General features: G+C 41.8%; 1 protein-coding gene across 1 annotated transcript in view; it reads left to right on the top strand.

Moving 5' to 3' along the window:
- Nucleotides 1-12,001, top strand: part of RFC5 (replication factor C (activator 1) 5, 36.5kDa) — a 13,059-nt gene extending 1,058 nt beyond the window's left edge. The window contains exons 2-11 of the mRNA XM_008593127.1: nt 1,573-1,637; nt 1,898-2,034; nt 3,177-3,256; nt 4,425-4,498; nt 5,744-5,903; nt 6,670-6,751; nt 7,159-7,288; nt 7,856-7,933; nt 9,952-10,006; nt 11,062-12,001. Coding sequence (XP_008591349.1) covers nt 1,573-1,637; nt 1,898-2,034; nt 3,177-3,256; nt 4,425-4,498; nt 5,744-5,903; nt 6,670-6,751; nt 7,159-7,288; nt 7,856-7,933; nt 9,952-10,006; nt 11,062-11,158 — 958 coding nt within the window. The 3' untranslated portion in view covers nt 11,159-12,001. The remainder of the gene's footprint in view (nt 1-1,572; nt 1,638-1,897; nt 2,035-3,176; nt 3,257-4,424; nt 4,499-5,743; nt 5,904-6,669; nt 6,752-7,158; nt 7,289-7,855; nt 7,934-9,951; nt 10,007-11,061) is intronic.
- Nucleotides 12,002-12,300: the final 299 nt, after the last annotated feature.

Raw genomic sequence — 12,300 nt, 5'->3', positions numbered from 1 at the left:
AACCTGCCCTGGTAGGAGGAGGCCCGGCTGCCGCTCTGGGAAGGGGGTCGGCCGCGTGGGGAGGTGGTGCGCAGGGTGGGCAAGTGGCTCGACCGCAGCCCGACCTCGCCCCGCCACACCCAGACCTGCGGCCGGGGCCGACCAGAGGCTTGTCACGACATCCCCCAACTCCCCAGTCCCCCTCCTTTTTATGTAGGATTTTTGCCAGGTCTCACTCATTCCCCCGATTCCATTTGCCAAGATAGAAAGTGTCCTTCGCACCTGGTTAACAGCACAGCGGTACGATCCCGCGTCTTCCGACACCGGCATTTTAGCATGCAGGCCAAAATGTCCTCTTCTTGCCAAAATCTTCGATGCAACTATTATCAATCCTAAACTAAAATGATAATAACGTTCCCTGGTTAACTTTTATTGAACGGCTATTAGATTAGCATACGCCCTATTAGATATTTGATTCTTACAAAGACCCTTAGAGGTAGATACTGTTGTTATTCTAATTTTACACACGAGGAGACTGCATCTTAGAGTAAATGTGTTGCTTAAGATTCAGCGCAAGAAAATCGGCTTGGATTTAAACTCAGGTAGTCTGAATTCAGAGCTTGCACACTTAACCATCTTACTTTAACAACTATGTCATTGTGATGCTTTAAAGACTTTGATGGGATTTGGCTTGATTTAGAAACACTCCAAGTTTTTGTCTAAGACTGAGTTCAATTTGTTTTTATAGTGGCAAAACCCACATAAAATTTATAGTTTAACCATTTTAACGTGTACAATTCAGTGGTATTAAGTATATTCAAAGTGTTGTACAACCATCCCACTATCAAGTTCCAAAATCTTTCACCCCAAATGGAAACCCCATATCCGTTGGTAGTCATTCCCGGTTCCCTATCCCCAGCCCTTGGCAACCACTTTCTGTCTCTATGATTTGCCTATTGTGGACATTTCATATAAATGGAATCATACAATATGTGGGCTTTTGTTTCTGGCTTCTTTCACTTAGCATAATGTTTTCATGGTTCATCTATGTTGTAGCATGTATCAGTGCTTCATTTCTTTTTATGGCCAAATCATATTCCATTGTATGGATAGATCACATTTTATTTAGCTGTTCATCTGTTGATAGATATTTGGGTATCAGTTTAGTTTCACATTCAGTTTGATATAGTAGGTGCTCATCCAGGTTGAAATTATAGGTAGACGACTTGAAGGGTAAGGTTAGAGAATAGTTTTTCGACCTCAGCACTGTTGAAATTTTGGGCCAGGTACTCGGGGTTGGGGTTGGGGAGCTGTCCTGTGCATTGTAGGATGTTTAGCAACATCCCTGGTGCTTACCCACTAGATGCCAGTAGCATCCTCCACCCAGATGTGACAACTAAAAATGTCTCCACATAGCACCAAATGTTTCCAGGAGGACAAAATCACCCCTGGTTGAGAATGACTGGTCTGTATTCAAACTTAAGGGTTTTGTTTTCCTTCCTCTTTTAATTAGTATATGAAAGGATTCTTTTGCACATATCAAAATATTCTTGCATTTATATATAGTGTAAAGCATGCCTAATTGTATTTCAGGGTTGAAAAATACCGGCCACAGACACTGAATGATCTCATTTCTCATCAGGACATTCTGAGTACCAGTAAGTATACATGTGTCAGTAGCTTTTATCCTAGTTGAAGGACCTGTACAATTTTCTTGGTGATGTTGTCTCTGCTGAGTAATAACTTGAAGAATCTGACCAAGCTTTGTAGATTGTAGCTTTAAAATTTTTCATTCCTCCATCTGCCTCTGAGTTGGAATTGAATTGGATTGGTGCACATTCAACCCAACTAATGAGCCCTTAATGAATGAGACAGCCCCCAAAGACTGATAGTATCCCTCTTTCTTCCCAATCCTCAGTTCAGAAATTTATTAGTGAAGACCGACTGCCACACCTGCTTCTCTATGGCCCTCCAGGGACAGGAAAGACATCTACCATCCTAGCCTGTGCTAAACAGCTGTACAAAGATAAAGAATTTGGCTCCATGGTCTTAGAGGTAAATAGGATTATTTTTACTCTACAAATAACTAAGGACTCCAGTTTCTTAACTTTAATTCTGCTAGTTTTGGTTTACTTTAAAAGTAAGTTGACCCACTGACAAAAAAGGAGCAGATTTGAAATAAGATATTTCAGTTCACTTTTTTCTATAATGGTCATTTTGGTCTGGATTGACATTTGTTAGCTAGAGGGCCGTTGTAGGGCTAGGCATGTTTCTGTGTTGTTGCTAACTCTTACCCAAATCCTACTTTATAGTCACTCAGTTGCTGCCTTTCTAGCATGTGCCCCCCATATTCATTCTGCACATTTCTGTACCCTGTCCTTGCTCGGAAGGCTGAGCTGTGTTGACTGTAAGCTCCCTTGCTCTCTGGCTCCTAGTTGGGTTTGGACAATAGGGGCCCAGGCACAGAGGGGTGAGGGGGGTGGGGGAGAATGATGCCTGGACCTGCCCTGGGGTTAACACCAGCTGGCAGCATCCTCCACCTGCAGGATACATCTCACAGGTGGTCCCCTCACCACAGCCCTCTCTGGTGCCTACAGCCACTCCGTCCTTTAACCCCTTCAGGCTTGGGGATGATAACAGATATTGCATACCCTGCGACTTCCCTACACCAAATTCTGTGGTTAAGTACGCCATCTGTATATTGCTGGGACCATGACTTCTCCACTTAGATTACCAAAATCTAAATATTGTCTCTTGCGAGAAAAGATGTTTAACTTCCTGTTTAGATATGGGTCTTAGAACCTTGCTGCTACCAATGTTCTTACTTCAGTGTAGTAAAAACTTGGTAGCTGTAAGTGCTCTGGGTTGTGGTAGCTAAAATTAGCATCCTTCTGCTCACACTGGAGGTGCTGTTCATTGTGACCAGATCAATTATTTCTCCAATTTATGTCAGAGTGGTTGTCCTTGAAGGGTGGGGGAAAATAGCTGTTTGCCTTTCAGAATGTAATGTAATGATTTAGTGAGTTTTGAGTACAAAAGTGATCTTTTTTTTCTTTTAGTGATTATCTCTTAGCTGTCATTAGACCTAGAGAGCCAGTTTGCTGAGCTGGATTGATGAAAAGGTACATTAAAACTAAGAATCCATAGATAGCACAGCAACATGTTTTTTTATTTTGGCTTCTCTATTCCATATCTAGCTGAATGCTTCAGACGACCGAGGAATAGATATCGTTCGGGGACCAATCCTGAGCTTTGCTAGCACAAGGACAATATTTAAGTAAGAATTATTTTGTGTAATTTCTTTCCTTAGAGATTTTGATCAGTATGATGAAACAGCTTAATTTTTTTTTTAACAAATGACTTTGTTAAAAGCCCTCATGAAAAAGAGATAAAAACTGGGCCGGCCCGGTGGCGCACTGCTACAGTGCGCCACTTGGGAAGCGCGGCGGCGCTCCCGCCGAGGGTTTGGATCCCACATACAGACCAGCCGCTCACTGGCTGAGCGAGGTGCGGGCGCAACACCGAGGGTTGCAATCCCGGTGCCGGTCCCGGTCCGATATGGGCGCAACACTGAGGGTTGCGATCCGTTGCCGGTCACGAAAAAAAGACAAAAAGGAAAAAAAAAAAAAGAGAGAGATAAAAACAAGAATGGTGGTGAGAAATGTTCTAGTGCAAATATTGAAATAAAATATTATCTAAACCCATACAGCAAGTTTTTCAGGGATGCATTAACTTCATTTTATTAGTCAGCTGAGGACTGATTACGTCCTAAAGCCAGAAGAGCTAGTTCGAATTTAAACATCAATAAACTGGTAAAAGGCCACAAAAAATGATTACACTGTGTAATGTTGAATATACTGATTATCCTGATTTGAGCATCACATATTGCACACAGGGATTGATATTCAATGCTGTACCCCACAGATATGTACCATCAATTATGTTCCAATAAAAAATAAATTTTTAAAAAAGGACTTTATTTACAAAAATCAAAAATAAATTGCGATCAGGAAGGATGACTAGGATGGTGGTTAAAAAAAAGAAGGCTGGTAGCTCAGTTGGTTAGAATGCAGCCTTATAACACTAAGGTCACAGGTTCGGATCTCCATGCCAGCTACCAAAACAAAAAAGATGAAAAGATTTAGGTGTGAGTGAAGGAGGTGGAGAAAAGCAGACAGAGTGATAGGATACTCTGTGGAAGAAAGATGAAGTCACTGGAGGATACAACGTTAAGAGAAGTGCAGAAGTGAGACCTCAGTTCCTGCCAGCTGAGTGGTAGGCATTTCCTCTCTGTGTAACCACAGATATCTGCTTTGATCAAAGTTCTAGGAGAAATGGACTTTATAAGACGGCCTGATGGCACAGATGTGAAGATGTAGGTTTGGGTCTGGATGTTGAAATGAGATTGAAGAAATCTTTAGATGGTGCTGTTTGTTTTTTTTTAGGAAAGGCTTTAAACTAGTGATCTTGGATGAAGCTGATGCCATGACCCAAGATGCCCAGAATGCCTTGAGAAGAGGTAAGAAGAGCTGCTAAATACAGCCTGTGGGCTGATGAGTGCATTGAAAGGATAATTAGGAACTTTAAACATGAGACGTGGCATGGTTTGTTTTCCATTTTTGTTTACCTTCTGGTCCAGAGAAACCTCTGTCTACCTTTCTCCATGCATCTCACCTGATGATCCAGACAAAATACCTCTGCAGCAGGGGTTTCACCTCTCAGCAGCTTAAGGACATAGGCCCTGTTGGGACTTTGTAGTGTGCCCAGTCACGGATGTTTCATCATCCTTTGCTGCTGGGTCCAGTTTCGCAGTTGGGAATTTGTATCATTTGGTGGGAGGGTAAGGAAAGTTCGTCATTTCTAAACTGTGGGATAGACCTTTCTGCTGTTAGTTCCCTTAGATACAAAATAGCCAGGAAGAGAACAACTGAAGTTCAGACACACTCAGAAAGCAAACATTCCTTCACTACCAAGCCAAGCAAGTGATCTGGCAGGGAAGGGAGAGTATCCTGTGATTTGTGTGTCTTAAGGGGGCTGATGCAGTTCATTTCTTTTAAAGGACATTCGTAATCTCTCATTAGGATTCTGAGTTAATCAGCTATAAGAGAACGATGTTTAGTTTGAGGGAAGAAGTGGATTGCAGCACATGTTTAAGAAGAGGAGGAGGAGGACAGTTAGAATATCTTCTGGTCCTAGAAGCTTTGGCAGCCTTTCTTTGGCATCTTGTTCTGGGGAGTGACTGTCAGTCTGGGCAGATCCCTCTGCGAGAACATCGAGTACCTCCAGATTGAAACTGGTGTCCTAAGCATCTCTCAGTTCAGGTTATTGCTCTCTTGAGTGCTATATGACCTCCAGACAAGGCCCACTGCAAAATCTGCAAAAAGCCATTACCCTCCCGACCCATAAGAGATGAAGCATCATCAACTTGCCAAATATAATTTTATGCAAAAGGACAGGAATACTGGGTCTCATATCTTAGTGGGATGAGGTGGCTAGAGCATAAGAATAATGACAAATCGTGAAAAAAGAAGCCTTTTATAAAATGTGGAGGAGGCATGTTCACCAGCTTTTGAAAAGGGAGCAGCAGATCTCCAACCCGGAACATGACAGCAACACTCTGTTGTTACAGGTGGCATTCCACCTATTTGCGTTCTTGAATCTTTTCCTGAACCCTCCATGTGACCATAGAAAGTACAGGGTTTCTGGGTCCTTTGAAGAATTGGAATGGACTTTGACATAAGTTGGTTTTATTTTCCCTCACCAGTAATTGAGAAATTCACTGAAAATACCAGATTTTGCCTCATCTGTAACTATCTGTCCAAGATCATTCCCGCCTTGCAGTCCCGTTGTACGAGGTTCCGATTTGGTCCCCTGACGCCTGAACTCATGGTTCCCCGGCTGGAACATGTCGTAGAGGAAGAGAAGTGAGTATGTTGAAAGTCAGGAAAGGCAAGGGCCTTTGGGGACTGAGTGTAATGTAAGCAGCGTTCTGGGATGACTGGCTGGTTCGTATTTACAGGCAGTAATGTTGGTAAATGACTTAGCAGAGTGCCTAGCATGGGGTAAGTAAGCATCAGGGACTGTTAGCTGCTGTCATTCTCTCTGGAATCTCACGGACATTCCTCCTCATAAAAGTCATTTGGTTCTTGTCTCGGTTTTTATTGAGTCTGTCCTCCTCCCCTGGAAGCTGTCCCAATTTCCTCCTACTCTTCCTTGTCATTGGAAACTGCATGCTGCTGAGTCCCTTCTGCAAAGATGCTTTCAGCCTTTTTTGACTAGAAGGGAAGGTTCTGAGACATTCCATTCTGTGGAATCAGATGCCAAGCAAGTCGCTGACTGAGCTGCTGTTTATTCCACAGGAGGCGTTTTGGCTCTACGGTCATGGATCACGCCAGTGTGCTTCCATCTCCAGAGAACATAATCCACAGCCAGTGGCTCAACTTCAGAATGCTTGGTCCTAAATAGGGGTCCTTCTAGATTTTGAGTGGGCAGTGACCACTAATGTGAAGCCCATGTCCCTAAAAGCTAGAGTGAATTCTAGATTGTACAGATTAGGAGAGTTTTGTTAACTCTGTTCTATTCTTTTTCATTCTTTTAAAACCTTAATCATTTCAGGCCTTCATGTTCCCTTTAGTGAATGCTTGTGCTCACGGGAGGTCTCATTCATCCCTTTTGCCTGTTTCTTTTCAGAGTAGATATAAGTGAAGATGGAATGAAAGCACTTGTAACTCTTTCCAGCGGAGATATGCGAAGGGCTCTGAACATTCTGCAGGTGTGGTTCTACTCTTGGCAAATCTCAAGTCACTGCTTCACAATAGTTTTTCAAAAAAGACATAAGTAACTGGACAACCAATCTGTAAATTCAGAAATCTAGACTGGAAAGACCTGGATCTCATAATATCCAGATCCCCCTTCCCTTCTGTTTTGATTAATTGAAAGAACCACTTGTTGCAAACAAGGCAAAGGTAGGGAAGGATTCTGCGGCTATAACAGCCAACAAGCCACAGCATCCTCTAATGAGGCCAACTCTTCCCAGTGTAAAAAGTGTGAGGTTCCAGTGTCCGGCGACCATGTGCATTGCTGCCCACCTGTGTTGCTGCCTCACCTGTTTCTTCTTGGCTACCTGCAGCTTGGCAGTTGCTGTGACAGCCACTGAGATCTCTCCCTCTGTCTGCACAGAGCACCAATATGGCCTTTGGGAAGGTGACAGAGGAGACTGTCTACACCTGCACAGGGCACCCGCTCAAGTCAGACATTGCCAACATTCTGGACTGGATGTTGAATCAAGACTTCACCACAGCCTACAGGAGTATCCTTTCTTGGGTCCTCCTGGCACAGTAAGTGCCCAAGGCCTGAAGGTGGCCCCAAGAGCTCATGCCGTAGCAGGAACCTACACCTTGCTGGCTGCATGTGGCTCTGGTAAGCTTGTTGTGGGAGCAAGGTGTCTGTAGGCGGAGTGGGTACTTGTCCCTAACACCCCAAATTTGTGTAGGGCTCTGACCTGGGTAGGGCTTGAAGCAACTTCACTCACAGATTGGAGAAAAGCATCAGTCCTTTTAGTGGTCAGTGTTAACTCTTGTTTTGCTGTGAAATTAAAAGCTAGGATTAGTAATCTGAAGCCTATTTAGGAATGCATTTGGCTCTATTCTCTACTAGAAGGAGATACAACTATATCTCTGAGAGAGCCCTTATTGAAAATGAAACCTAAGAAAAATAAGAATTGGGGTCCAATACGTACAACTTCAAGTTGAAAGACACAGCTGTGTTGGGATTAAAAGCCCTACATTAACAAGGTACTTGCCAGGGTTTGGATTCAGAATTCTCTGTAGTGTGTTTGTTCTGGAACGTGCTCCCTTTGCCTTAACTGCTCCTCTAGATATTATGGAGTTGAAAACTCTGAAGGGGTTGGCATTGCACGACATCCTGACGGAGGTCCACCTGTTTGTGCACAGAGGTAACTTACACTGTTCCCTAGCTAAGAGGCTGTGGAAAAGGTGGCATGCTTTGAGGTTAAGGATGGTTAGAAAGAGAATATGAGGCTTCATTCTTGAAGCAAAGAAACAGTAATGAAGTATAAATCTGACCCCTTCTTTTTAGCAGTTCTGTATTGTTGCCGTTTCAAACTTTGTTCCAGAAATCCTTTTACATCACATATTGCACACAGGTATTGATATTCAATGCTGTACCCCACAGATACATACAATCATTTGTTTCAATAAATAAAAAATCAGAATTTCAGCATATGGTAGATGAGAGATGCCATTTCAGCAGCTACATTTCAGTGAATTAAACTAAATTTTGAACTAGAAATGATGTATCACTGTTTTATTTTATTATTTTTTTTTTTTAAAAAAAGATGACCGGTAAGGGGATCTTAACCCTTGACTTGGTGTTGTCAGCACCACGCTCAGCCAGTGAGCGAACCGGCCATCCCTATGTGGGATCCGAACCCGGGGCCTTGGTGTTATCAGCACCGCACTCTACCGAGTGAGCCACGGGCCAGCCCGTATCACTGTGTTTTACATAAGTTTTATAGTGTTGTTTCTGGACATTTTCTCCAATGCTGGTTTTCAGTGGGTTTTCATATATGCATTAAAATCAGAATTTCATCACGATAACTTCGTATAATGTATGCTATACGAAGTTATTACGGAGCAAACCGGCCATCCCTATATGGGATCCGAACCCGGGGCCTTGGTGTTATCAGCACCGCACTCTACCGAGTGAGCCACGGGCCAGCCCGTATCACTGTGTTTTACATAAGTTTTATAGTGTTGTTTCTGGACATTTTCTCCAATGCTGGTTTTCAGTGGGTTTTCATATATGCATTAAAATCAGAATTTCATCAAAGTTAAAAAAAAAAAATCCTCTTTTAATCTCTGGAACTGCTGGGGAGAGTGGAAAGAAATTCCTGAAATCTAACTTTATCTCCTCCAGGGATTTGTATTTTATAGCAATAAGTAGTGTATTTTAATTCACATTTTTGAAAAATATATTTTCCCCTCAAGGAAAGAAGGTGAAGATATCTCTTCATATAAAAAAAGACTCTTAAGGAAACTGTATTAAGTTCTACACTTGCTCATACCTTTTATAAAGAGAATTGGTTTGCAGCATTGGTGGCACATAGGAATCACCTCAAACCAACTAAGTCAGCCACTCAGGGAGAACCAGGCATCAGCACTTTTTCAAGCTCCCCCCCTCCCCCCAAGTGATTGTTTGCATAGCCTTTTGGAGAAGCTCTTCCCTCCACAGTGGCCAACTGCAGACTGAGACTTAATCAGGTCAATGAATGTCGGTTCTGCCCCGGCCTTTGCAGGCCTCTTCTTGGCTGGCCAGCGTGTTCAGTTCTGGCCAAGAAATGGTCCTCTCAAGCCTGCCTCTGCACCTTGACTGTGAAAGCTGAGTGCGAACCAACTTTAAATCAATTGTGTTTGTTTTTTAAATTGGGACAGCAAGTAAGAACTCAGCTTTCAAGTTCACTTGTAGAGCTACCCAATTCCAATGGCTAAGAGCAGTACTGACGACACTTCCATGTTCTTAGGATCATTTTGGAATCTTTTTTTTTTTTTTTTTTGGCTACACTATGGATAATCACAAAATAGAGCAGGTTAAAAATGTGAAGCCTACACCATTTTTACTCTCCTTAGAGGTGTGGTATCTAGTGATCAGTCTGAGGCCTCAGGAGTAGTTCAGTGTTATGTATAGAATTTTTTTTTTTTCTCCCAAAGATGACTGGTAAGGGGATCTTAACCCTTGGCTTGGTGTTGTCCACATCTCGCTCACCCAGTGAGCTAACCGGCCATCCCTATGTAGGGATCCAAATCCATGGCCTTAGTGTTATCAGCACCACACTCTCCCAAGTGAGCCACAGGCCAGCCGCATCTATTGGATTTTTAAACTCATACTTGTCCTCTGTTTTTCTGATAGTAGGGAATGACAGACCTCACTCATTTGATTTTGTTTTTCCATCAGTTGACTTCCCATCTTCAGTTCGAATACATTTATTGACCAAAATGGCAGACATTGAGTGAGTATTTACACAAAACTTTTTTTTCCCCCTTTTAATTTTTTTTTTTTTTTTTTTTTTTTTTTTTTTTTTTTTTTTTAGGTTTAAATTGCTTATATGTGGTATAATTTACTTTCGGGGGTATTGAATGGAATGTGGGGAAGGGTGTGAGTTCCTTATTTAAAGAACATAGGAATAAACACCAGGACAAGTACAGATCAGTTATGTATATGAGATAAAGACCTCTCTTTAGATCTCAGAGGCTTGGCCCACATTGGTTCTGAAAACACTCTTGGTATTTGGGAGGACTGCAAAAGGCCTGCTTTAGTCCAAACTTCTAGGTCATTTGGGATGACCAGCTGTCCAGCTGTTAATAAGGCATTTTGGCATACTAATGTATACTGGGAGGAAAAGTAAACAAACTCAATTTTCCACTTTGCCTTGTTCAGTAAACACTGTTATTAGCCCCCAGTGAAGCTGACAGCTATAATTTAAATAGACAGAGCATCAGGTTCAAATAGACATACGCATTGACCAACTCTAATTTGTCGTCATTGGCTTTCACATGAACAATTAGATCACTTATTGCTACACTGTGAATATAATCGGTCTTTTTGCTTTCAATGGCTGGGCACTTCACAGGTGGCAAGATGAACTGCCAATGTCCTGCTTTACTAACTAGACCCCAGACCCACAGATATGTCAACCAAACTTCCTGGTGAAATGTCTTAAGGGGAAGAAATTTTAATTACCTCTTAATGTATTTTGCAGATGAAGAAAAATCCTTAATCACATAAATTATGCATATTTATATAGTTAGGACAAAGTTAAGTAGAGAACACTGCTGATGATAAACATTTTGAAAATTTAATTTGTCCTCACCAGTTTGAATCAAATTTATAAACTGTTTAAGGCAGAGAAGAAAATGTTAGAGGGACACATCCAACACTGCTGTCCAGGGTAAATTTTTATCAACTTTCATCAGCAGATTTCCAGCCTTTGATCTTTTGTTCTCTTACCAAAAGGCAGCTGTCTGTGATATTCCTTTTTCTTACCTTTTGTTTGATTTCTTTTAGGTACAGACTTTCTGTCGGCACCAGTGAGAAGATTCAGCTGAGTTCTCTCATTGCTGCTTTTCAAGTCACCAGAGACCTGATTGTCGCAGAGGCCTAGACACACCAAGGCCCATTCACTGCAATTCTCAGGGCCCAGCTGTGACCGAAGAACAGAGGACTCAGTTTTGGGATGAACTGCTAGCTGGGGCCGTGGGATGAAGCCACAGTCACCCCAAGTCTTAAAAAACCCTGTTCCAGGCATGGGTGGGCAGATGTTTAAAAGCACCGTGTTAGTGGCTATTTTGGAGCAGGAACGTACACAATTTTAATGTATAACTATCTTATTACACTTCTGTCTTTTATAGGAAAAAACGTAACCTTTTTTCCTGCCTTAAGGCTTTTACCCTTCAGTTGCTTAGATGACAGGAAACTGGCCTACTCCATTTTGGTCTGGGATATAAGGCTTTCAAATCTAACACAGTCCAAGTGTCTTCAAACTCAAGGTAAACAACATCTCCAAAATTAAGTTTATGAATTTAATCTTTGGCACTGTCTCTGTATTTACTTTAAATAGGTGTAAATGGATTTCTGGCCAAAACTACTACACTCTTACAAAACAGACTGCATTCTTACTTTAAAAACTGGTTTTTTTATTTACCTTCTTGAAGTAGAAGAGTTACCAGGAGGTTCTAAATTGTGTAGACAGTAGGAAAAGATATTTATTTTAAATATAATGTAGAGCTAACCTTTAAATTAATGCCATTGGGGGACAAAGGTTGTATAAAACTCAACTTGTTTAATGTAGGGAAGAAAGGTGAGATTAAACCTGACTCTAAACCTAGAACTGTGTAAAGGATTGGGACTTTTGTACAAATTTAGCAGTTTATTTTACAGCAGTTATGCTGCATTTATGTTAGTGTTCTTCACAATAAAAATAAAGCAGCTTGCTTGCTGGTTGTTACGAGTGACTCTTCTTTCCTTAGTTATAAAGATGCTGAGTTGTCCAACTTGCATTTATATTAAAGTCTTCTGTCTCTGGTATCACAGAATAAACTTTCTTTGGGGGCTATTTTTTATAAAGGTGTCAAATTTTTATACTGTCAAAAAGAGAGAAGTTGGTTATTTCCTTCATTCACAAAGGACTCGCTCCCCAAGGACACCAGCAAAGTCTGAAGTTACTGGCCAAGCAGGGCCTCAAAGGAACTTTGTAGAGCCTCTTAGACTCTCCTGTATATGACATTTCAAGATAACCATAAAATT

The sequence above is a fragment of the Galeopterus variegatus genome, unplaced genomic scaffold, assembly GCF_000696425.1.
Source record: "Galeopterus variegatus unplaced genomic scaffold, G_variegatus-3.0.2 Scaffold8744, whole genome shotgun sequence".
Classification (NCBI taxonomy): Eukaryota; Metazoa; Chordata; class Mammalia; order Dermoptera; family Cynocephalidae; genus Galeopterus; species Galeopterus variegatus.
The sequence above is the reverse complement of the archived record's forward strand: the minus strand, read 5'-3'. Positions and strand labels throughout refer to the sequence as shown.